General features: G+C 44.6%; 1 protein-coding gene across 4 annotated transcripts in view; it reads right to left on the minus strand.

Annotated features, from left to right (window-relative positions):
* WDR97 (WD repeat domain 97) overlaps window positions 1-23,648 on the minus strand; it is a 66,742-nt gene that overhangs the window by 8,087 nt on the left and 35,007 nt on the right. For all 4 annotated transcript variants that reach the window (XM_066578105.1, XM_066578103.1, XM_066578102.1 and 1 more), the window contains 9 exons: window positions 19,470-19,571; window positions 17,639-17,893; window positions 14,516-14,563; window positions 12,791-12,982; window positions 7,057-7,236; window positions 6,166-6,287; window positions 2,265-2,430; window positions 1,671-1,760; window positions 104-276 (listed from right to left, as the gene is read on the minus strand). In XM_066578105.1, coding sequence (XP_066434202.1) covers window positions 104-276; window positions 1,671-1,760; window positions 2,265-2,430; window positions 6,166-6,287; window positions 7,057-7,236; window positions 12,791-12,982; window positions 14,516-14,563; window positions 17,639-17,893; window positions 19,470-19,571 — 1,328 coding nt within the window. The remainder of the gene's footprint in view (window positions 1-103; window positions 277-1,670; window positions 1,761-2,264; window positions 2,431-6,165; window positions 6,288-7,056; window positions 7,237-12,790; window positions 12,983-14,515; window positions 14,564-17,638; window positions 17,894-19,469; window positions 19,572-23,648) is intronic.

Genomic DNA, 23,648 nt, shown 5'->3' on the forward strand with positions numbered 1-23,648 from the left:
ACATTTATAATCAGTTAAGACCCTAACTACTGTCCTATTAGTCCAGCCCTACACCATGGATTTTCTGGGAGGTAGTAATAAGACAGGTGAAGCTCTGTGTTACCTGTCTATAGGTGGAAGCGCCAGCACCGTGCTTCCATGCTCTGGTTCACAATCCTTCAGCATCTGCAGCTCTCTCTTCATCTGGACATCACAATAATAATTCAGAACATCAACAGGCGTGACATCACACGGCAGACATTCCCGCCGGTCCTTATGGGTTGCTCTGTTACCCCCCTGTAAAACACACAGACTATAATGGTTAATGTGGAGAGCACTGTAGATTTTCAATGAGAGTGGCCATCCTGCGGCTGGGGTATCACAGTCTCTAATCTCCCGAAGTCTAACACTGATAATGGCCCTCTCAAACAAATGGAGCATGATGCAATTTTTCCTCTGATAGCGGAATACGCAATTCGTATCCACAAGTGGGAGTGAAAAAACAATTTTACATGCCTTTCAATGCGTGCAATTTGCTGCCGATCATCCACGCTGACGCGGATTCCGCAATAGGAATTCAGTCGTGTGAAGCCGGCATAAGAAAACTAACTGTATGACCTAGAATCAGGCAAATAAATTCATCAAAGGCATCAAGAGCAGATCACTGATTTGGGAGTTGAATAACCTTTATTAGTATGCGCTAAAAACAGCTTTAAGCTGCACTGACACTTTAGGTCCATTTACATGGAATGACTGTCGGGCAAACGATGCCTGACATTCTTCGCTGTGTGTCCGTGCTCATGTGCTGTCACACGGGAGTTACTACTGCTGGCTTGCTCATGGAGCGGCCAGCAAAGGGGCGGGGCAGTGCAGGAGATTTCTCTCCTCTTGCTCCCCTGCCCCTCTCCATTGACCTAACACAGTGGCAGTTCACTACTGAACGACTGCTATTTACACTGAACGATGAGCAATAAGCTGATCGTCCATTGTTTTGGCAGCATAAAACAGATGGAAAGGAAACCACTGAAAATCATTGGTTTCATAAACTTCTTTTTTACTGATTATCGCATCATGCGAAAATAGCGCGATTTTTCTCGCCCATGTCAAACCACTCTAAGAGGGAGAAAGGCACCAAAACAAAAAAATTTTGCACAGGGCCCCATCTGACCTAAGGCTGGCTCTGCACACAATAATTGTGCCTCTTCACATTAAGGATCCCACCTTGGTGCCTTCACACAGTATCAATGGTGTTGTAACCTGAAGACCTCTAGCTGTTGTGACACTATAACTCCCAGTGTGCTGATGGCTGTAGAGTCACCACAGCTGCAGGGGGGCTCTGATGCTCTCTGCAGACACACGGCTTATCATCTGCAGCCCTCACTCTGGTGTCCAGCTGTTGCCAGAGAACTGAAGTCCAAAGCAGTGGCCGCCAATACACCATCCTGGCTAGACGGAGATGGACTAAGGAAACAAAATCAAGTCAATGCCAGGAAAAGAGAGCAGAGAGCTGCCATGGTACTACTACTGCCACTGATCTATCCTTGAATTGGATGGACTTGTGTCTATTTTTTTGCCTTCTTATGTTACTACATGAGGTGTGCACGACAATTGTATACCGTAAGCAAACATGGACCGGGAAAAGCTTGTTTTATGTATATGAAGACTCAGTCCTCTGCAGATCATCATCTCACCAGGCTTCGTACTTTCTGGCATTTCATGCTTCTTCCTCCATGTGATGCCCACGACTCTTTATTCCAAGTGGTTTCTGCCTGGAGGTGATCCTGAAAGTAAAGAATGGACCGTGATATGACCTGGCTACAAGTTATAATACTGTATATAAAACTGTAGCATACACCTCCATAGGGTTTAAACACGAGCAAAATCACTCACTGTATGAGTAGCTTCAGACTCACAGGTCACATAGAAGTGTCAGACTTCCAGGGTCCATGCCTTCAGCTCCATCTAGCTGGAGGAGGCCCATTTCACAGCCACATTACTCATATACAACACCAGAGAACCCCATCAACAAGACCCGATCACAAAGAAAAGATGAAAAATAGCGACATCTGGAAGCTTAGGTCCTGCTGGACTCTTGCCTAAAAAGTTTCTATCCTGGTCTGTAACTCAAAGTCACAGACTATCAACACATTCCGTAACCCGTCACCACACAGCAAACAATAAAAACAACTCAATGTCCAGAGAATCTACCCTGCTGCATCATATAATCACTCCATCTCCTGATGTCATTGATCATTATCATTGTAGAAGGCAGGAGACTTGCTTACCATCAGGCGAACAGTCCATTGATGCAACCAGTCCTCACAGATCTGCTTCAGAGTTTCTCTGCTGTTTCCTGTTTCATCCCAATTGTCCCAGGAATTGCACTTCTTGGCAATAAATCCATGGGGATCGTGAACACCAAATTCATGGAAAAGAGCAATGAATCGTCCCCTGCAGATACAAGATGGATAGGCTGAAGTTCAGAAGGACCTAGAAACATTGACAACCCATATAAAGTAAAACACAAGGAACAGAGATACACTAAGGGTGCCTGCACACGAGCGGAAATTCCGCGGCGGGATTTCCCACAGAATTTTCGCCACTGGAAGCCTGCATAGGATTGCATTAACAAACGCAATCCTATGCAGACGGCCGCGATTTGGCCGCGCGAAATCTCGCCCGGCAAACAAATCACGGCATGTCCTATTGCGAGCCCCGCACAGAAGCGTCACTGCCCGGCCACCGGCTCCGGTCTGTGCATGCACATCAAAACAGCCAGAGCCGCGGGCGTGGGTGAGTACGCGCCGCTCTCTGCAGGCGCTCGGGTCGGGTCCCGTGGCGAGAATCCTCGGCGCCGGATCCGACCCGACCGTCTGCACGCGGCCTTAATTAGGAGGGTAAAGCTGCAAAGATATACAACTTATGACCACAACAACCACAAAAACATTTGGCCTCATGTAGTAGCCCAGACTTATAGACTACTTCAGAATCTGTGTTCTATTTGTCTTATGCCTTTGTATTGTCTGCTACTTCTGTGTGCATGGAGTATGTATCGTGCAGCACTGAAAGAGTTAATGTCTGCATGAGCTGTCTCTGTCTGGAAGTGCATCTCTTTGTGCTGCGAGTCTGTGGTCACCTGACCATGCTATACATTAAGGCTGGGTTCACACAGGGCAGATTTGCAGCGGAAATTCCGTCCGGAATTTCACTGCGGAAAATCCCGGGATTAGCCAGCCATGTGCACGAGATTTGTCAAAAATCTCGTCCATACGGGACGGCCAATCCGTTGCGGCAAAGCCGGCATTGCGGCACGACTTCCCCGGCCACAGCATGCCTATTTTATTTTTACGTTGCGGCCACGCTGCTCTCTATGAGGGAGCCGGCCACAATGGAAAAGCATGCGGCCAAGCCGCTCCAAAACCCGCGGCAAAGTGCTGCGGGTTTTGAACCAGCGCTTTCCCGGCAGAAATCTCGTGAGTTTCCTCTGCGGCAAAACTGAGAGATTTCCACCGGGAATGCGTCCCATTTGACCCCAGCCTAATGTTTGCACAGTGTGAGTGTGTAGAGCAAGGAAGAAGTGGAAAAAGGGAGTCAGCAGTAAATGGCAGTGTGAGCTAGTCAGCTAGTCTAGCCAGTCCGTCTGCAAGTAGTCTGGCCTAAACTACTAGGAATGGAGAAGGCCGAAAGGTATCACCCGTCTCCCTTGGACTTAGTTGATCTCAGGAAACCTTGGGATAACTACAAGCCCCTGTGAGCAAGAGACGTTTGCCATGCAGCATTGAGATGCATCTGACAATGTGATTGTTAACAGAGTCCAGACAGGAAGAAGTGTGGGATTTTCCAGGAGTGGAGCTGCACAGATAACTAGGACTGTGGGCCCGATATTCATCCCATGTTCTGCCTCCCTGTCTCACTACTAATTCTGTCTATAGCCGTGCTATATTGAAGTTATGTACTTTTGAACTGTTTAGTACTGGAGTTCGAGTAAAGCAACATTGCCGACCGTTCCCGGCTTTGTTTTCAACTACTCTGTGTGTGGACTAGCTTTCTATAACCTAGCCTTGCTGCAGAGGAAGGAACGGTGGCGTCACCTGTGACAATCCAGCAGAAGAAACTAAGTCCCCGGTTACCCACACTTTAAGAGCCTGCCCACGGCCTTGTTGGACATGTCCCTGGCTACCCTTCAGGCGGGAGACTGTAGAGCCACCATAACAAGGCCTACAACTCATCCCTGCTGTCTTCTAAGCTGGGGTCCGCTCTTCAGACACTGCACTCACATGAGCATATTTTCAGTCCGTATTACATGCGTATTTTTTACAAGCCACGATGCACCTCCAACCCAGAGTACTGTGTCTCTATTGACCAGAACTGCATCTCCATCCATACAACTGCACCTGTATCCACCAAAACTGCACCTAAACCAACTGAAACAGGGCCTCCATTCCCCATTCCTTTCAGTTCAGCTATTGCACCATCTCATTACTCAAAACTCCTTGAACATGTCCACCATAAACATGTCACCTGAGTCAACTCAATCATCGAACTGCTACAATCTGTCATCTGACCCATCACTCTACTCAAAGCATCTTAAGCAAAGTCACTAATGATCTGCTAACTACTAAAGTCTTACATCATTCTATGCTCCTCCTTCTAGACCCGTTCTTTGCCTTCATTACTGTGTACTTTTCCTCCTAGAACTATCCTCTGCGTTATACATTAATGTCAGAAGAGGTGTCATGTCTCCTTAAGGAGAGCATCCAAAAAGTGTGTGGGGACACCTAGGGGGTGAGAGGATCAGGAGATGGTATTAAGGAGTCTGGGGGGACATAAAAGGTAAGTAAGGAGACTTATAAGGCAATGCTGCTCTGTGAAATTTATGCAAATCAGAAAGATGGAAAAATACCCCTACAGTGCCATCTACTGGATGGCAGCATGCCTTCAATTCAAAGTGACTTTATAAAAAAGTCCACAATGATTGGGAATATTAAACCCTTAGTGACAAAGCCTGTTTTTGCCTTAATGACCAACTTATTTCTAAGTATTTTTGATCATTGCATTCCTAGAGCTATAAGTTTTTCATTTTTCTGTCTATGTAGCCATATGAGAGCTTGTTATTTGCGGTACAAGTTGTATTTTTTCATGAGATTGTGGGATACATGTAATGTAATTTTTTCAGGGTGATTGGGGAAAAACAAAATTCTACTATTTGTTTTTTGGATTTCATATTTACCACGCTCAGCACGCAAAAAAAAAAATAATATAACATTTTCTGGGTCAGAACAATTCTGGCAATACCAAGTTTATACATTTTTTTAGGTTTTGCTATTTTTGTACACCAAAATACTTTTTTTTGAGATTTGCTTTTGTGTTGCAGCATTCCAAGAGCTATAGCACTTGTTTTTTTTTTTGCGGGATGAACTCTAGCCTTCATTTACCCAATTTTTGGGAACATATAACATTTTGATTGCTTTTTATTTGATCTTTTTTCTAGAGACAAGATTTTTATTTTTAATGGTGTTCACTGTGTAGAATAAATAATATGTTACATTAACTCTGCAGGCCAGTACGATTCTGTTAATACCAAATTTATATGTGTTTTATTCTCTTGCAAATGTTGCAATGTTTTTTTATCACTGCATTCAAAGACCCCTAACATTTTTATTTTTTGTCAACAAAGCTATGAATTTTTTTTTTGAGCTGTACCTTTTAATGGTACCATTTGTTGATTCATAAGATGTTTTGATTAACATAGTATGCTAGGCTGAAAAAGACTGTAGAAGACTCCTAGTTGTGAGATACTTTCAGGGTTTACAGTCATTGATCACGATTCTGCCTAGCGCCCCTGGCTTATGGATTTTTGGCAGTCTATAGAAATTCTCAGTTTTTGGATTATCCGGCACTGCAGTCTGAAGTTCTGATTGTTGGGGAGCTTTCGTGAGATCCTCAGGATTGAGATTTTGGATAGGTTTGTTTTTTCTTATTTCCTTCTAGCTTTATTCCCCCTTTAATTGACATTTACAGAAACTAGCGCACAGGAAGTAAAGGGGATGTTGTCATTATGATTCCCCCAATCTTATAAATGTAGTAAAATATTAATAAACAAGTGGCAAAGTTGTCAGTTTAGATTCATGGGTTTTGGAACAGATTATTGTGACAGATGGGTAGCACATATGTATGCGCACTGACCTGTGCGAGGGCTGGAGCTGCACACATGTCACCAGTAGCTCCACAATCAGCTCCCTGCTGTCCCGGGACAGATCGTTCATGAAGTGCAGACAGAGCCAGACAAACTCCTGCTCCTCATGCACCTGAAAAGAGAAAAAGAGTGAGCCCTGCTCCCTCCATGTGACCTGCCACTGTGGGTGAATGAGGGTTACTGCACTGCTGGCTGCAGACTGGATACTGTACCTTTCGAGAGGGGGTTCCTCACAAATGCATTGCACAGTTGCCAATATATACACTGGAGATTATGGGGGTATTTGTTGTTCTCTGACCCGTATGTTGCACATTTCTGTGTAAACACACTAGAGCTGGTTGACTATACTGCTCCCCAGTATTCTGTACAAGAGACCTGAGTACAGACTTATGTCCAGAGTGAATAGAAGGGGAATCTCAGCCAAACCCTTAGGTGGCCAAGAAATGATGAAAAGATAGGACTAAAACATCTTGGACATCACTTGAGGATCTCACACACATCAAAATCCTCAGCAGCTTAAATAGCTCCATCAGGGGTTATTACTTTCAGGAGTTACTATAACCAGGGGTTGCTACAATCTGGGTGCGGCAGCTGTCAGGATTTTAGTATGCGAATATGAGAAATTTTTATGCAAACATAATGTTCAAATATGAGTGGTTAGGATATAATGAGTGTATAAGTGATATGGTATTGGGTTAGGGCATACAATATGAATATAAGGAATTAGGGTAGAAAAAGGTCCAGATCAGAGAGTTTGAGTTAAAATTGGGGTATTAGAGTTAAGATATAATGGATTAGAACTGTGGTAAAGGTCACATAACGATAAGTGAGTTTGGGTTAGGGTTGGAGGATTAGAGTTAATGTCAGGTCTGTCAGTTTACCGTCAGGTCTCCTCCACGGTTAATAGCGTCTCTTAGAGTTTGGAAGACTTGCTGAGGGTCTTTCAGATGTCCTTGTTGGTGCAGAGTTCGGAGAGCATGTAGAAGCTGAGTGCACATTGGCTGTCCAGCCTGGAGAAATGTACGTAAGAGGCGGGACTCAAACTCGTGATACTGTGGTTGCTGCAAAAAAGGAGAACTTGAATGGTAAACACACAACAATGGTGGACAGGACTCCAGCTTCAACACATTACAATGAGCGCTACATGGAGGACACAGATCTTCTGCACAGAATTATAGGAATGTACATGACAAGATAGAAGATGTGAGCAGATGTGTGGGAAATACAAAGATGGGAGGAGGCCAGACAGACAACAGACCAGCTCTGCATACCTCCACCTCATCTCCGTCACCTTGGGTCTATGTATGTTGAATATAGAAGTAAGGCTGATCACCAGTTCAATCCCGGGGGAGCACTCGGCAACGAGATGTGATTCCGAGGGAAGATGCCTATTCATCAAAGGTAAGCTCGCCAGCACACTAGTCACACTTGCCACTATGTATCTCCCCAACTCCAACTAGGTGGCCTTTCTTGAGAGGACCCTGGAGGACCTGGAGGAATTTAAGGAGGGCACCCTGATACTAGGAGGATATTTTAACGTACCACTTGACCCCCACATGAACACTTCTAGAGGAAGCAGTTGTCTCACATTAAGACACCGTAGGATTATGAAAGCGCTCCATAAACACCAGCTGACAGACGTCTGGAGGGTCTTACACCCTGACACTAGGGACTACACATACTTTTCCCCTCCCCACAATTCATACTCCAGGATAGACTACTTTCTTCTACACCATTCGACTCTCCCATTGGTGACGTTAACAGAAATAGACAATATCACACTATCCGACCACGCCCTTATTACCCTATCTATGTCACTTCCTACAATCCACGAGAAAATCTGGCATTGGCGTCTCAACGAGTCCCTCATTCACGGTCCAAAGACATCAGGAGAAATCCAAAGAGCCCTAGACAAATATTTTGTGAACAACTCTACTCCAGATGTCGACCCCATGGCAGTTTGGGAAGCCCAATTATATGAGGAGTTTGCATAGGGATAGGGTCTCGAATTAAAAAAGAACGAGGGACACATCTCCGTGGGCTACTGAACCAGATCCAGGCTCTTGAACTTTTGCATAAGTCCAACCACGACAGTACCATAGGTGCGGAATTAGTGCAATTACAGGATCGCGTGGGAACGCTCTGTTTGGCTCAGGCGAATGCAAGCGTCACTTCTATGAGTTTGGCAATAAACCCAGACGTACATTAGCCCGGGCCCTATGGGCAACTAGAGCTAGAACATACGTTCCCTACATCTCCTCACCTTGCAGCGATACCCTGCACTTACCACATCAGATTACAGAAGCATTTCGTGACTACTACCAGGCCCTCTATAACCCAACGCCCTCACTAACGGAACAAGATAGAGCCACGCGGAAAGATAAAATACAGGAATATCTACAACAATCAAACCTCCGCAGGATCCCGCAAGAGGCGATAGAAGCCATGGAGACCCCGATCATGCAGACCGACTTGGCAGCTGCCATAGCAGAAACCAACTCGGGAAAATCCCCGGGGCCAGACGGGCTCACTCTCTCATATTACAAAAATACGTAGAGACACTGACCCCGCACTTCATATGTACCTTTGACTCCCTCAACACAGGAAAAGAAATGCCCGGAGACACTCTAGGAGCCCATATCACAGTAATCCCAAAAGAAGGGAAGGACCCCTCACAATGCCAGAGCTATCGCCCTATCTCCTTACTGAATGTAGATTTGAAGTTGTTCACAAAAATACTGGCAAACAGGATTTCCCCCCTCCTGCAACACACAATCTACGGAGACCAGGTGGGCTTTGTCCCACTCAGAAAAGCGAGGGACAACACGACAAAAGCCATAAATCTGATTTACCTGGCCAAAAAACTAGCCCTCCCCGCATGTCTACTATCTACAGATGCTGACAAAGCAGTCAGAGTGGACTGGGACTTCCTGTTTGCCACTATGTCCTACTTGGGAATAGGCCCCAAGATGTTGCAATGGTTCTCAAGTCTCTACTTATGCCCCACGGCTTCAGTTAGAGTGAATGGGCAGATTTCATCCCCCTTCACTATCTCGAACAGTACAAAACAAGGGTGTCCCCTATTGCCTTTAATTTTTATCCTGTGCCTGGAGCCATTTCTGAGCCATATACGCTCTAACCCGAACGTAACTGAGATTAAATTAGCTGATTCCGAGTACAAGATCGCAGCATATGCAGATGACCTACTGTTCTTTATAACCAACCCGAGAATCTCATTGCCAAACTTAATATCCAAAATCAAACTATACTTCGAACTCTCAAATTTCAAAATTAATTATAACAAATCTGCGGCCCTCAACATATCTCTTCCTTAAACTTTAGTCATTGAACTAAAAAACTTATTCCCATTCTCCTGGGCTGGAGGTCACATTCAATATCTGGGCACTAACCTCACCCAGGATATCAGGGACTTGTACGCAGCTAACTACCCAATGCTTTTGAGCAAGATTAGGACAGATTTGAACTCTTGGACAAAAGGGTCTCTTCTCCTGGTTTGGGAGGTGCGCGATATTCAAAATGAATATCCTTCCTAGAGTGCTATACATGCTCCAAGCCCTCCCTGTCCACATACCTAGACAATTCTTTCAACACCTACTCTCTCTTATGACCAAATTCATGTGGGCAGATAAACCAACTCGTATAGCCCAAAATATTTTGACAAGACCGAAAACAGAAGGGGGTATGGGCCTCCCAAGCTTCCCACGATATCACCAAGTGGTCCATCTGGCTCGCATAGTCGACTGGCATAGACACGTAGCCCTTAAACAATGGATCACCATAGAACAAGCAACCACACCTGTGTCCCTACGGGTCCTCCCCTGGATACAGGAACACATCCCATCGGAGCTATTTCAGCATCCCACCATTGACCCCACATGATGACAGCCACTAAAGCATTTACAAGGTAAGACATTACCCCCAAACACTCTCTAATGTTCCCGTTTCTAGGCAACCCCGCATTCTCGCCGAGTAACGAGAGTAAGGCATTCCGTCTCTGGTTCCAGAGAGGAAGGTTGCGGGCTACCCATTTCCTGCTCGAGGGCTAATGGCTAATAATGGATGCCCTTGTGGGGATGTTGGAACCATCTCCAATACCGTTTTGGGAGACAATACAATTGAGACATTTTCTCAGGTCTCTTCCTCACCCCAGTGCCTTTACCCGCCCAAAGACCCAATTTGAGTCAATATGCAGTACAGGAGGGCCCTCCAGACACACACTGTCACGCTTATTCGAAATTTTCAATTCCCAACCCGATTCGCACCCTCCGGGATTTGTACAGAAGTGGGAGGAGGACCCTGAAATCACCCTCTCTCCGTCGGAAAGAGAAAAAATTTTTACACACGCATTCTTCATCTATCTCCAGTAGAATCCAGGAATCCGGTTACAAGGTACTTTCACGCTGGTACAGGGTGCTCTCCCGTTTACACATAATATACTCCCCGGTCTCCCCTCTATGTTGGAGATCTGGGACTGAACAGGGAACTTTCTTACATGTCTTTTGGGACTGCTCCATGCTGGCGGGCTTTTGGGCAATACTCAATACCGAAAACACCTCTCTTCTTTCTATTACACCATAATGCGATCCCTTTATCGGTCTACAAGAATGTTATGGTGCGTCACATGGTCAGCGCGGCAAAGTCCTGTATACCGAGACTCTGGCGGCATTCTACCCCACCCACGGTGGCGTTATGGCTCAACACAATACGGGGTGTGATGGAGATGGAGGACCTTACAGCGGCACTCAGGGGAACCCAGGAAAAGTTCACAAAGACATGGTATTATTCGCTTGAGTTCCAGAACTCGACGGAATACCGGACGCTATTAAACACCAACCATCAAAGGTTATAGAGTCCCACCCTCCTCCACCTCTCCAACCTCTTGTGTCTTGCACCCCAATGTACTCCACTGTGATGTGTGTTCAGTTGTTGAATTAACTAGTAGAGATGGGCGAGCATACTCGCTAAGGGCAATTACTCGATCGAGCATTGCCCTTAGCGAGTACCTGCCCGCTCGGAAGTAAAGATTCGGCTGCCGGCGGCGGGCAGGGAGCGGCAGGGGAGAGCGGGGAGGAACGGAGGGGAGATCTCTCTCTCCCTCTCTCCCCCCCGCTCCCCCTGCTCACTGCCACAACTCACCTCTCACCCGCGCCGGCAGCCTAACCTTTTCTTCCGAGCGGGCAGGTACTCGCTAAGGACAATGCTCGCTCGAGCAATTGTCCTTAGCGAGTATGCTTGCTCATCTCTATTAACTAGTGGTTAAACTAGATAGTTTCTGTTATATCTCGTGTTTATTAACACAAGAATCCGAAGCAGGTCTTGAAACCCAGCTTAGCTGTTGCTTTTGAATAACTGTGTCAATTTAAATAATAGATGGCTTCACGCATTAGGATCAAATGTACATCCTGTGAAAAAGTTATTAAAGCCTAAAGTTGGCAAGGCGATTAAAGTCATTTTTATTGTTGTTCAAAAACAATTGTTGGGAATAAGGATATTTACATTCCCTTACAAATGTACGACGAATATAGCATTTGGAACATGATTAATGTCAATTGTACTTTATGGCCGGATCACACTTGTCCCTTTGTATAAGTAAAATAAGACACCACTTTCTAGAACTGTATAGCATTCTGCAAGTTAAGCTACTGCAACCTGAATAAGATTTAAATTGCATTATGTTACATTGTGCTGCCACAGCCGCCGACTAAACAGTTCTGGCGGTCGCGGCACACAGTCTCCTCCTCTTCTGAGACAGCTGCCTCCTCCTCCTTGCTACCACTGTGCCCTGCGTCGTTCCATCGGGTCTCCACTCTGATGTAATGTTTACAGGCTGCCACAGCCTGTTTACAGGAGGTCACTGGCGTTGCAGCCAATGACAGTGCTCAGCGCTCAATCCTTTTAAGAAGCATAAGCCACCACAGTACTGGGACCACTTACTAAGTAACAGCCTGAGGGACCCAGCAGTGAAGCCCATAAGCCACCTGGTGGGGTTAAAGGGTGTAAACCGGGGTGGCCCCAGGTATCGCCCCAGAATGTGGTCCAAAACCAAACCAGTCTATAGCTTAGGGTGAATGCACACAAGTGGATTTGAATTGCGGAGTCCGGAGCGAGCAACCGCCTCCGGTTTCCACAGCAAATACCGCCAGTAGCATGCTATGCAAAAGTGTTTTCACTTCACTCGGGGATTAAAAAAAAAAAAAAAATCGCAGCATTCTCCATTTTCCTGCAGTGTCCACTCGAACGGCTTCTATTGAAGTCAATGAAAGCCATCCAACCTGCAGCCGTCGGCAGTTGACATTGTGGACAGGGCCCGGATTCCATGGGAAAAGGAGGGGTTTAAAAAAATCTGTACTGCGCATGTCTGACGGCTCGCCATGTGGACCATCCACAGTACATTAAGAAGAAAAAGAAAGCAGGTACGCACGAATAACGCTGCTGCCAGGGACGGATTACGCATGCGGAATCTGACCTGCCCATGTGCATGCAGCCCTAATGGATCCACATCTGCTGATCCTTAAACATGTATAGAATAATGTCTGTCTATAAAGGAGATGAAGCCAGTAAATAATACTGTTATAACAGATGGTGCACACTCACCTCGGCCTGGGGGAGAACAAGGGAGAACCAACTCTGATCTTGGAACTGCAGAATGAATTGTGGCATCTCCGGAATTTCAGACATATCCGGGTTCTTCACATGCAGCTCATCTTCCTGTAAGCTTGCTGATGACACATATGGCTTGTCCACAAGATCTGCAGGTGGAGAAAGTTCCACAGAGATGGCAGGCTCCTTGAAAACAGAAAATGTGACTATATGTCAAAAAAATAAGGATTAGAGCTGGTGATGGAGCTCATCTAAGAAGATCACTACAAACCGGGACGGGTATAAAAAAGTATTCAGCTACTCAACAAGCGAGAAGAGCAGCATGTACAAACTGACATGTCTCCTGTTCATTGAACACAACATCATTACACCTGCGCTGCTGGAGAAGAAATGTCCACAAGATCACAAATCTGCAAACCACAGACAGGCCAGTGACGCACCAGCGAGATGTCCAGCAGAAGACAATACACTGGACACATGGATCACCAGACTCAGGATCATATCTCTGAGCTCAATGTCCAGCAGAAGACATCCAACTAAATGGCTGAAATGGCCCATATTGTAAATTTCAGCCATTCAAACTGGCCATACATGATGAGTAAGAGCAGCTTATGTTCTGGTGCCCCATCTGAATGGCCACCCAGACACTGCAGGGTAAATATATAGCTTCGGCTTCCCCATTAAGATCAGGTGATTGTTGGTGGAGCCAAGAGCAGGGCGATTAACTGTTCTTCCTGGACCCCAGATTCCCGGAGGAGTTGTTCATCTTGGCACAACCCTTTTTTAACGAATTGATGCTACTGTATGGTGTTGTCTACCTAAACATTTGCACTATAAAGTGCAGTCGCTGGGACAATAACTACTACACTCCCTGGACCTCTTGCTTTCTCAACCAGTTTAGAGAATATAAGGATTACACATCAGGACCCAATGTATGACAGACCCTGGCTCTGTGATTGAGCTGTGTGCCTGTGTGGTTAAAGTAACTTTTCAGTTTAAGGACAAAATGCCATCCTGGGACTGGAGGGGCAGGGAGGTATATTACCTGCAGTTGTTTTTCTATATCACCGTTTCGCTTCTCTGGTTTTAGGCTCTGTTTTCGGCTGTCCAAAATGGCTACAACAATTTTCTAACTACCTAATGCACACTGTGCACTGCTTTCTGGATGGCCAGTGCTGATCACATGAGCAACTCTGGCCAATCAGAGAGCAGGTATAGAGCATTAATAGTCTAATACTACCAATGCACTGTGGGAAATTAGGTAGTCTGAAGGTTGTGTCAGCAATCTTAGAAGACTGAAAACAGGATTCGAAACCTGGGAATCGGGGAGATGGCAGAGAAGAACGGTCCTGGAACAGTTCTGAAACCGGACGAACGCTTTACATTAAAACTGCTCCAATAACTATTAATGAATCGTAGACTATTGAAACTGTATCAGACTGCATTCTAGCAGTCTACAGTGTAAATACCTTGGGAGACCTCACACTATAGTGGGACGTAGTATGCCCCAAGGGGACCCAAACCGTGCTCCATCTATATGTAAATGGGACAAAAATTCATTGTATGCGATAAAAAAATAATACACTTTTCTAGTTGTACTGTTATTGGTGGGAGCTCATGACCATTGCCTGAACTTGTAGCTCATGATGAGAGGTGCAGATTGGGGTGTCTTGGGATAAGAATGCACAATTTCACTATGCTGCTGTTTTTTCAGGTTACCTTTGTCTGAACTGGATGTGGTCGTGGAATCCGTGACAGCCTGGTTATCTACAAGAGAAAGAAATAGTGTCCTGAGCGCCAAATACAGATGTGCCCACCCTTACCTTCCTTGTTAGGTCTCTAACGTTTCTTGTACTGTGGGCACTACAGTATAGTGACGGACATACTGATTTTAGCAGTTTGTCAAATATACTAATTGATTCAGGAGTTTTAGAGAACTTATATTTTAAAGTTTGCAGCGAGCCGCAGAGAAGAGTCTCTTATTGTATCTTGAGTCCAGAGGAGGGTAATGTTTCTCGTTGCAGAAAGCACCACAGGGGTGTGGGAAGTCTTATATTGGTCATGCAATGCTCCCTGGAAAAAAGTCAAGCAAATGAGTGATGGAATAATCCTCCACAGTGCTACCTATTGGAATGGTATCTGAAAGGGGTATTCCAGTGATAATAAAGGGGTTTTCCACCATTAAATTGCTCCATAACCTCTCTGTATTTCCTGGTTGCCGCTGACCAGGTAATGTGATTGCTGCAGCCAATCACTGGTCAAAGCAGTGACCTTCTAAAGCAAGTGATTGTCTGCAGCAGTCACATGCCCTGGTCAGCAGCAACCAGGAAGTACATAATGACTGTGAAGTAATTTTAAGTTGTGGAAAAACTCCTTATGTTATTCGCTATCCACGGGGATATAAGTAAGTGATTACAATATCAGAGCAAAAAGGTCATTTATTGTGGAGAACTGACTGAGGGAAGGCTCTAGTACCTTGTTGTACCGCCTCTAGTTTAGATATAAGATGTGGTGCGGACAAGCATGGAAGCTCTAGTACCCTGTTGGGCCGCCTCTAGCTTGGATACAAGATGTAATACAGGTGGGCTTGGAGGCTCTAGCATCTTGTTGAGCCGCCTCTAGCATGGATGCAAGATGTGATATGGGCGGGCATGGAACCTCTAGTACACTGTTGGGCCGCCTCTAGCTCGGATGCAAGATGTGATACGGATTAGCATGGAGGCATACAGGTTCCATATGGTATCCTGCAGCATATTGCTCCAGATTTGCTGTGACTGAGCTTCTAGATCATGCAAACTTGTAGGATGTTGATGTTGGTCCCAACACCTCCCAACAATCTGTTCATAACAGCCTGGGGGACAGGCAATTCGTCAATACAACCATTAAGCTTCTAGCATCCCAATAATGCGCCTCTCTCTAACTCTGTTAACTGGGTGAAATCTCTTCTCTGCGTCGTAGAGACATCTAGTGGTCCACAAGCTCCACATAAGCGGAAGAAGAGATCACTACACACAAGGAGCTTCTAAGAGCCTTTATATAGACCAATGGGGGGACCACTTTTAGGGTCTAAGGTGGCAAGACTGTTCATCTAATCACACCACAACTCTAATCATTTACATATCTCCCTGAGATGTAACGGCATGCCAAGTCTTGCAGCAAAATGACAACTTCTTCTAGGGGCAGGATTGTTTTCGACAAAGAGTGTATTTTATTGATGCTGAACTGTGATTGCTTACTTTGTATATTTAAGCTACGCATATCTAATTGGATATATACTATGACTAAGGGGGTCATGCATGTCAGAAAGACCTCTAAATAAAGTTTAGATGTATAGACACCAAAAATTATATATACAGCGTGATACAAAAATCGGGGGCACACAGATTATCATCTGAACAAACAGAGGAACAGATTAGGAACTTTGTAGAGAACCTAGATGGGTGGAGGAAAACTTTTTGGTACTATGGTGGTGCCTGTTGGTCATCATGGAGACAACCATCTTGAATTCAGCTCAAGAATCATCAAACAGGATACATGATTTAAGGGTAGAATTTCATCAGAAATTAATAGGTTCAGTCATGTTTTCAATACCTGCAACCATTTTTGAGTTATAGATGATGTTATGTTAAGTATTAATACAGCTGTTATGTTGAATTATGCGGTATGGGAAAAACACTAATCGCATGTCTTTACAGGTACCAGAAAATGCCATTAACAATCCAGGACACAACTGAGATCATCCTGGGTATGGAGGGGGTTACTACAGTGCGCTACCGATCGGAACGACTCAAATCACAATTGAGTTGTTTAGGTAGGCTGATGCCAAAAGATGTAATCCGGACATCTTCTTTAATTTGTATTTTTTTAATAAGCACTGACCAACCTATAGCAATGATTGCCAAGGCAGGTCCATGGGGATTGGCCCCTGGGTGATGACCTGTGATGGGTTGCCATTACAGCTTCTTTCCTGTTCAAATTAAAATGGAGTCCTGTTAACTCTGTACTGTACTATTACGGTGCTTTGTTAACAACCTTCCTGCCACTACATAATAGTGCATCACAGGGTGGGAAGGGGTTAAGATGTCAGTGACAAACTGTTTGAAAAATAGCTGCAGCATTGTAGAGGCCAAATGGCATCACAAGATATTTATGGTGCCCTTCCAAAATACTGAAGGTAATCTTCAGATGATCTCCTTCTTTGATCCAAATCAGACTCTATGCACTACGTAGATCTAAATTGGAAAAGTTATCAGCGGGAATTTGAACGATTATCGTTCAATGTAAATGCGTGCCCTGACGGAACGACGAATGAGAATTCATTCACTTCTTGTTCATCATTCAGTTTTTGCATGCAGAAAATCGAATGACATATCATTACATGTAAATAGGCAGTCATTCATTTATGAACGACTGCCTGTTAACTGAGAATGGAGGCGGGCGGGCGGGAACGATCCCTGGCTCGCTCTGCCTCCATTCACTGAACGATGCTTGTTCCCATGTAGAAGCACAGGAATGATTAAAGCTGGGACTATCGATATAGGTATCTGTTTTTAGTGTAATGTTGATTTGCACCACATTATGGAAGGAGTGCTGTAAGCAGGAAGACCACCAGATCATCTGATCATCACAGGACCAATCAGTAGAAGGGGAATGTTGTCTGGTCCAAAGTAACGTAAAAAGGATTGGACTGTTGGGACCTTACACCCCTATAAATGTCAGCCACATTTGTGGGCTGGACCTTAAATACATCTTATGTGGGACTGTGATGAACAATCACCTCCACATAACATGAGAGGGTTCACACAATGCAGGAATTTTCAGCTTTCTGTGCTTTATGTTTACCTGGGGTCTTGTGGGTTTCGGCAGCTTGTAGCTTTGGGCAGGAGGTGACTGAAGAGGAAGTAAACTTGTTTCGGGTACAGGAGGTGACTCATTTTTTGTATTCACCAAGGCTAGAATGTCTTGAAGGAAGGATGGTATTTCATCTACATCATCAGTCTCTTCAGTTGTCTCCTCAATCATCTCTTTAGTCTCTTTACTCATTTTCTCTATTTCTACTTCAGGAGTTTTCCCAGAAGATTCCACAAGTTGTGTAAACTGAAGTCCAGGAAAAGCAAAGTAGAGAAAGTAAGGACCTGTAACCTCTTAGCCATAATCACCAACACATACCCAGTGATCCATATCTACTGATTCATAATCCCTGACCCTTACATTTAACAACCTCCATACACTCCAATGTGAAGCATACTATCAGTCCTTCCTGACAAATACTGAAGAGTCAGAACAGCAACAACAATCTGAAAAAGCCCAAAATAACAAATGTTCAGCTGCAGCAGTAAAATGTCTAATGCTCCAAAAGAAGCCATTTCCAGCAGCTGCTTCTCCGGACATCATGCATTATGGGATTGGAGGTGGACATTTCCATCAGGAGAGACGGACCCTCCAGGAATCACATTATAGAACTGGAAGTGGACATTTCTAGCAGTGGATCTTCTGAATATCACGTGTTATAGAATTGGAGGTGGTCATTTACAGCAGAACCGGAGGCTCCTCTGAATATCACGTTATAGGATTGGAGGTGGAAATTTCCAGCAGGACAGGTGACTCCTCCAAGTATTATATGTTATAGGATCGGCGCTGGACATTTACAGCAGGACCGGTGGCTCTGAAAATCACATTATAGGATTGGAGGTGGAAATTCTGTTCTTTTAAAGATTTGATTATAAAGTTTGGTTGCTTTTTTTAGATTTTTTCAAGTAAGAAACTTTATTTTTCCAGTTGAACAATTGATTTTGTTGCAATTTTTAATGAATCAGTCTAATGTGAGACATACTGCCTCAGGGAAGCTGAATCTATGGGTTTGCTGGACACTGACAGGTGACGCGATTTAATAAGTCCATCTTTTTGCACTTTCTTCGAGGCGTTGCTGCACTATTTGATCAGTTTCATCAGCAGTGAACATCATCAGAGTTTTGCACTACAGGTCTTAGCGAGCCTGGATTGTCTGTAAATGCTCCTCAGGTTTTGGAGAGTATGATGCTGGGATGAAAATGCTGTTCACTTCCCTTTTTAGTGTGGAGTCTGTGCCAGCTGAAGATGGTGGAGATACTTGTTTCTGCAGCGGTGAGGCTGAACAGCTGATGTCTGATTGCAGACGCAGACAGTCTCTTTCTCCACAGATTTTTCGTTTTTCAACTTGTAGTAAGATTATGTGACTGGGCGCGATTTTTGAGTACTTCCGTACTCGGGCGAAAAAATTCGGGGGGCGCCGTGGGTGAGTGGGGGGTTGCAGCAGGGAGTAGGGGGGAGAGGGAGAGAGAGAGGGCTCCCCCCTGTTCCCCGCTGCTACCCCCGCGCCGCCACGCCTCCCCCCGGCGCCCCCCGAATCTTTTCACCCGAGTACTGAAGTACTCGAAAATAGCGTTACTCGATCGAGTAATTACTCGAAACGAGTACGTTCGCTCATCTCTAGTTTTTAACATTAGAAAGTCCTATTGACATTTGCGTAAAAAACCCAGTGATATCGCGATCGCAAATGTGCAGGAGTCCTTAGGCAAAGCCGAACCTTGTCATTGACATCAGTGCCCAGGAGTTCTCCCATGCACCTGAGCGGAGAGCTGGTCTGGATATAGGTCATATCACTGAACGATAATCCATCACCCTCTGAACTCACATTTCTTCTTTTTATTGGTCTGAGGGTTTCCTCAATGTTCATCGGCCAAAGCAACTGAAGAAGAGCGGAGTTTGGAAAGACACCAGCAGCTAGAAATGAAGTCTAGAAAACACAGAAAAATATAATTTCAGAAGTGACTTTGTGATTGCTGACATGAGCTGGCATCATAGAGCCCACTCTTCCCTACCCATCTTACATCATTTATAGCCTGCGCCTGGAAGTCTGCAAGGCAAGACACTGCAGACCCTTTAGTGTCACTTTCCGGGGTACATACAGGTGGAAATATTTCCAGTCTGGAAATTCTAAAGCTCTGTATCTACTCGTATACTGATATATACAGTATACTAATACATACATCTGATATGGTATGCATCTATACTGATAGGCCTAATGTAGTATGTATCTATACTAATACATATATGGATATATATATGTATCAGTATATGGATATGTGAGGGTTATGAACATATTAATTTATATATGTATGTATCTTTGATATACGTTTCCGGAGGCTTTAGGCCTAAATTGTACACTCTATTCTGTGTCCTATGAAAAGCTCTGATAAATGCTTGTACATTTAGGTTAGTACTTAATTACATTAAGTAGAGGTGTAATCTTAAATGTCCATCATGTCTCCAAGATCTTGTTAATCTCGTTACAATGATCAAAGGATAATGGAATGCTTCGATCATTAACTGCTGTCTAGGGCATGTGATTAAAATGTAGATTGTGATAAAGAATCAAGGTACTAGACAGTCAGTCTACATTCCAACAAAAGAAGCCATGTTTATTGAGAAAACGCAATTATTCACCACCTTAGTACTTTGACCTCAGTATAACAGATTGAACTTTGTAACACTAGCCTTTGCACTGATACGCCTACTGATACGCCTACTGATACGCCTACTGATACTCCTTCTATTTTTTGTATAAGAAATGACAATGTACAGAATAAACACAGATTGCTTCTAGACACAGGCCTGATCTCTGTGTTTCATTGCTTTCTCACGGCGGCCGCCATAACCACCTCTGATTTGGAGCCTCACAGCATATTGACGGAACATTGAATTCCTTAACAGTAATTGGTGCCCAGAACGTGGGGCTTGAAGGAACAAGAGGACCACCTGCACCTCAAACCCCCCCGGACCCAGATGGGATAAGGAGCCACTCGGAACCACGGATTTACAAAAACTGCGCAGTAAGGTAAGGCTTTATCTTGCCACAATCTATCCGTGCTTCTTGGCTGCTCCTTTCCTGTCTGAGGGGTAAGAAGTGCATGCCTCTTATAAATCTTCAAGCTTTTTTTTAAGAATTCATATGGTGGGCTGAATATGCTGTGCAGGTGTTCTTTAACTGTTATTGTCTTTATTTGTTACTTTGCATGGTCAGTGTACAGAATATGAAACCCTCTTGCCGATCTCTGGAAGGCATGGTATAAATTGTACCAGGGAAGCCTAAAATTTTCAGGGGATAAAATCCCTGATGGGAGCCTCTTATAGGTATAAGAGAAGTAGTTGAGCCGGGGGAAAAATAAGCAGGGTTGGGAGGTACCGACACTTACAGACAAGTGAGGAAGTACTGACACTTAAAAAAGTAGTAACTGACATTCAAATGTTTTTGTCTTTATGTGTGCCTGTTTATGCACGAGTGAGTGATTGATGAGTTGACCTGATCGACGGAACCTGACCTCCGGGGTGCAAATATAAATCTCTGTGTCCCGTGTTAACAGGAACCTGATCAGTGACGCTGAAAGGAGTCCCTAACAAGGCCACGATTCTGGACAGGGCCCCCTGCAGTTCCGTTTGTATATTTCAACGGTCAGGGGATTGTTTTATGTGTGTGAAAGGATAAAATAATAAGCCTCTTGGTGTACATAAACCGCCAGCCATGGGCAATACTGCTGGTAAAGAGGATAAGGTATGGAAGCTAGCTAAAGAAATTGTACAAGAAAGAGAAGGCAGAGCTGCAGTTGGTAGAGGATGTGATAAATTGTTTAAGCACATAGGATATAAAGGGACAGGAGTATTAGATCTCCAGCAGTGGGAAAGGTTTTCAGACAGTCATGCTGGGTGGGCAAAAGATAATGGATTACAGGAAATGTTGAATAGTTGGAAAAAGGCAAGTAGAGATATAGAAGATGCAGGATATCAGAGAAAAGAATTCAAAGGACAGATATATTATGCTCCCCCATTGCCAGGTCAGTTCCCTCTTCCACCTCCACCCCCTCCTTCATCTCAATTCCAACAGTCTCCCCCACCCTATGCCAAGCCATCCACTCCAAGGTCAAACACTGGACAGGAGGGATGGACCTGCTGGCATTGTGGACAACAAAACCCGGATTGGAGAGAGAGCTGCCCTGCTTGCGGAGCTCCTCGGCACAAACCGGTTATGCCTATGCTCACTAGATTCAAGGCTAGTGAGTGGAAGCATGGAGAAGAGGACAAGGAGGAGATGCAGGGAGCAGAGAGTGGTATAGGAGCTGATGTAACACAGGGGGAAGGCAGAAGGAGCCAATATGATATGACCTCACAAAAAGTTAAATATAGACCATGGACACCTCAAGAGCATATGTCACTTATACAGCAATTACCAGACCCCATGACCAGACCTATGCCTTTCTTTAGACAGATAGCACAAATACAAGACACATACTCTGCAACATCAGCTGATCTGGGTCCTTTGATTATGTTAAAAACAGGGGAGGCAGTGGGAACTATAATTTTAAATTATGTGAAAGACTATTGTGGCACAGATTGGGATAAAATTAAACATAGAGAATTAAAAAGTGGTAAGATATTTTTAATTGGTCTAGAACGTTGGGCAAAAGAAAAATTAAAAGAATCCTCCCTGTCTCTTTCTAATGTCACACAAGAGAAGGATGAAAGTGTAGAGCAATTTTATGCCCGCCTTCAACAACGTTGGTCAGATCTGGGGTATAGGGGCATACAAGAATTGGGTGACCATGTACTTAGCATGGCCTTTGTAGAGGGGTTGCGAGAACCCTTGAGGTCTAAACTCATGGATAACAAGCCTGAGTGGAGACAATATGAAGCAGCAGGCCTGGTGCAAGCAGCCAAGGGCATTGAACTAAATTTAAAAATCAAAAAAGGACATAGCTCTGTTATGATAGCACAATACAGCACAGGAGAGAACAAAATAAAACGGGGCACCCATCCCAAACATAACCTTAAGTGCCATTTCTGTGGTAAGCCTGGGCACTTTAAACGGGAGTGTAGAAAATTCCTCCAGCAGAGGGGTAGTGAACAACCCACAAAAGCACGAGTCGCCAAGGGAGAAATAGAAAACCAAGATTGAATAGTCGGCGACCCTCTGCCCTTCTTCCCCATGAGCAATGTAAAAGAGGGTGCGGCCATTTTTCTTAAAGGGGAAGTACTCAATAAGGAAATTCCTTTCCTTGTTGATACAGGGGCAGCAACCTCAGTCATCCAAAGCCACCTAATTCCTCCAGCATACCGGCAAAATACAGCTCAAACTGTTGTAGGTCTTGAAGGAGTTCCTAAGAAACTTCAGGAAACAGACCCTCTCCCCATAAAATTCAGAGACCAGACAGTGTTAACAAAACTATTGGTGAGTGATGATATTCCACTGTCAGTTATGGGCACAGACATACACTCTGCCCTGTCAGCTTCCATTCAGTTTACTGAAGAAGGAACAGTGCAGATTGATTTTGCAAAAACAAACGCAGAACAATTTTGCCAGATGGTGGCTTCTCTAGATGATCCACAGCCAATTTTCCTCTTAACTACAGAAGAGGAAATAATATTACAGGAAGTTCCACAGGAACTCTGGGCCAAGTCCAAAACAGATATTGGTCATATGAATGTGACACCCATGGTAGTCACACTAAAACCAGGATGCGTAGCCCCCCAAGTAAAACAATATCCATTGGGTAGGGCCCAAGAGGATTCTATAGGCCCACAAATTACAGACTTAATTCAAATGGGGGCACTACGGGAAATAACATCACCAGCCAATACTCCCCTCTTCCCAGTTAAAAAGAAAACACAAAAGGGACAACCAGATGTTTATCGCATGGTACATGATCTTCGGGAAATTAATAAAGTAACTGTACTCGACACCCCAGTAGTGCCAAATCCACATACGCTTTTAGCACAAGTCCCGCCCACTGCGACATTTTTTACAGTGATAGATCTTGCA

The sequence above is a fragment of the Eleutherodactylus coqui genome, chromosome 9, assembly GCF_035609145.1.
Source record: "Eleutherodactylus coqui strain aEleCoq1 chromosome 9, aEleCoq1.hap1, whole genome shotgun sequence".
NCBI lineage: Eukaryota > Metazoa > Chordata > Amphibia > Anura > Eleutherodactylidae > Eleutherodactylus > Eleutherodactylus coqui.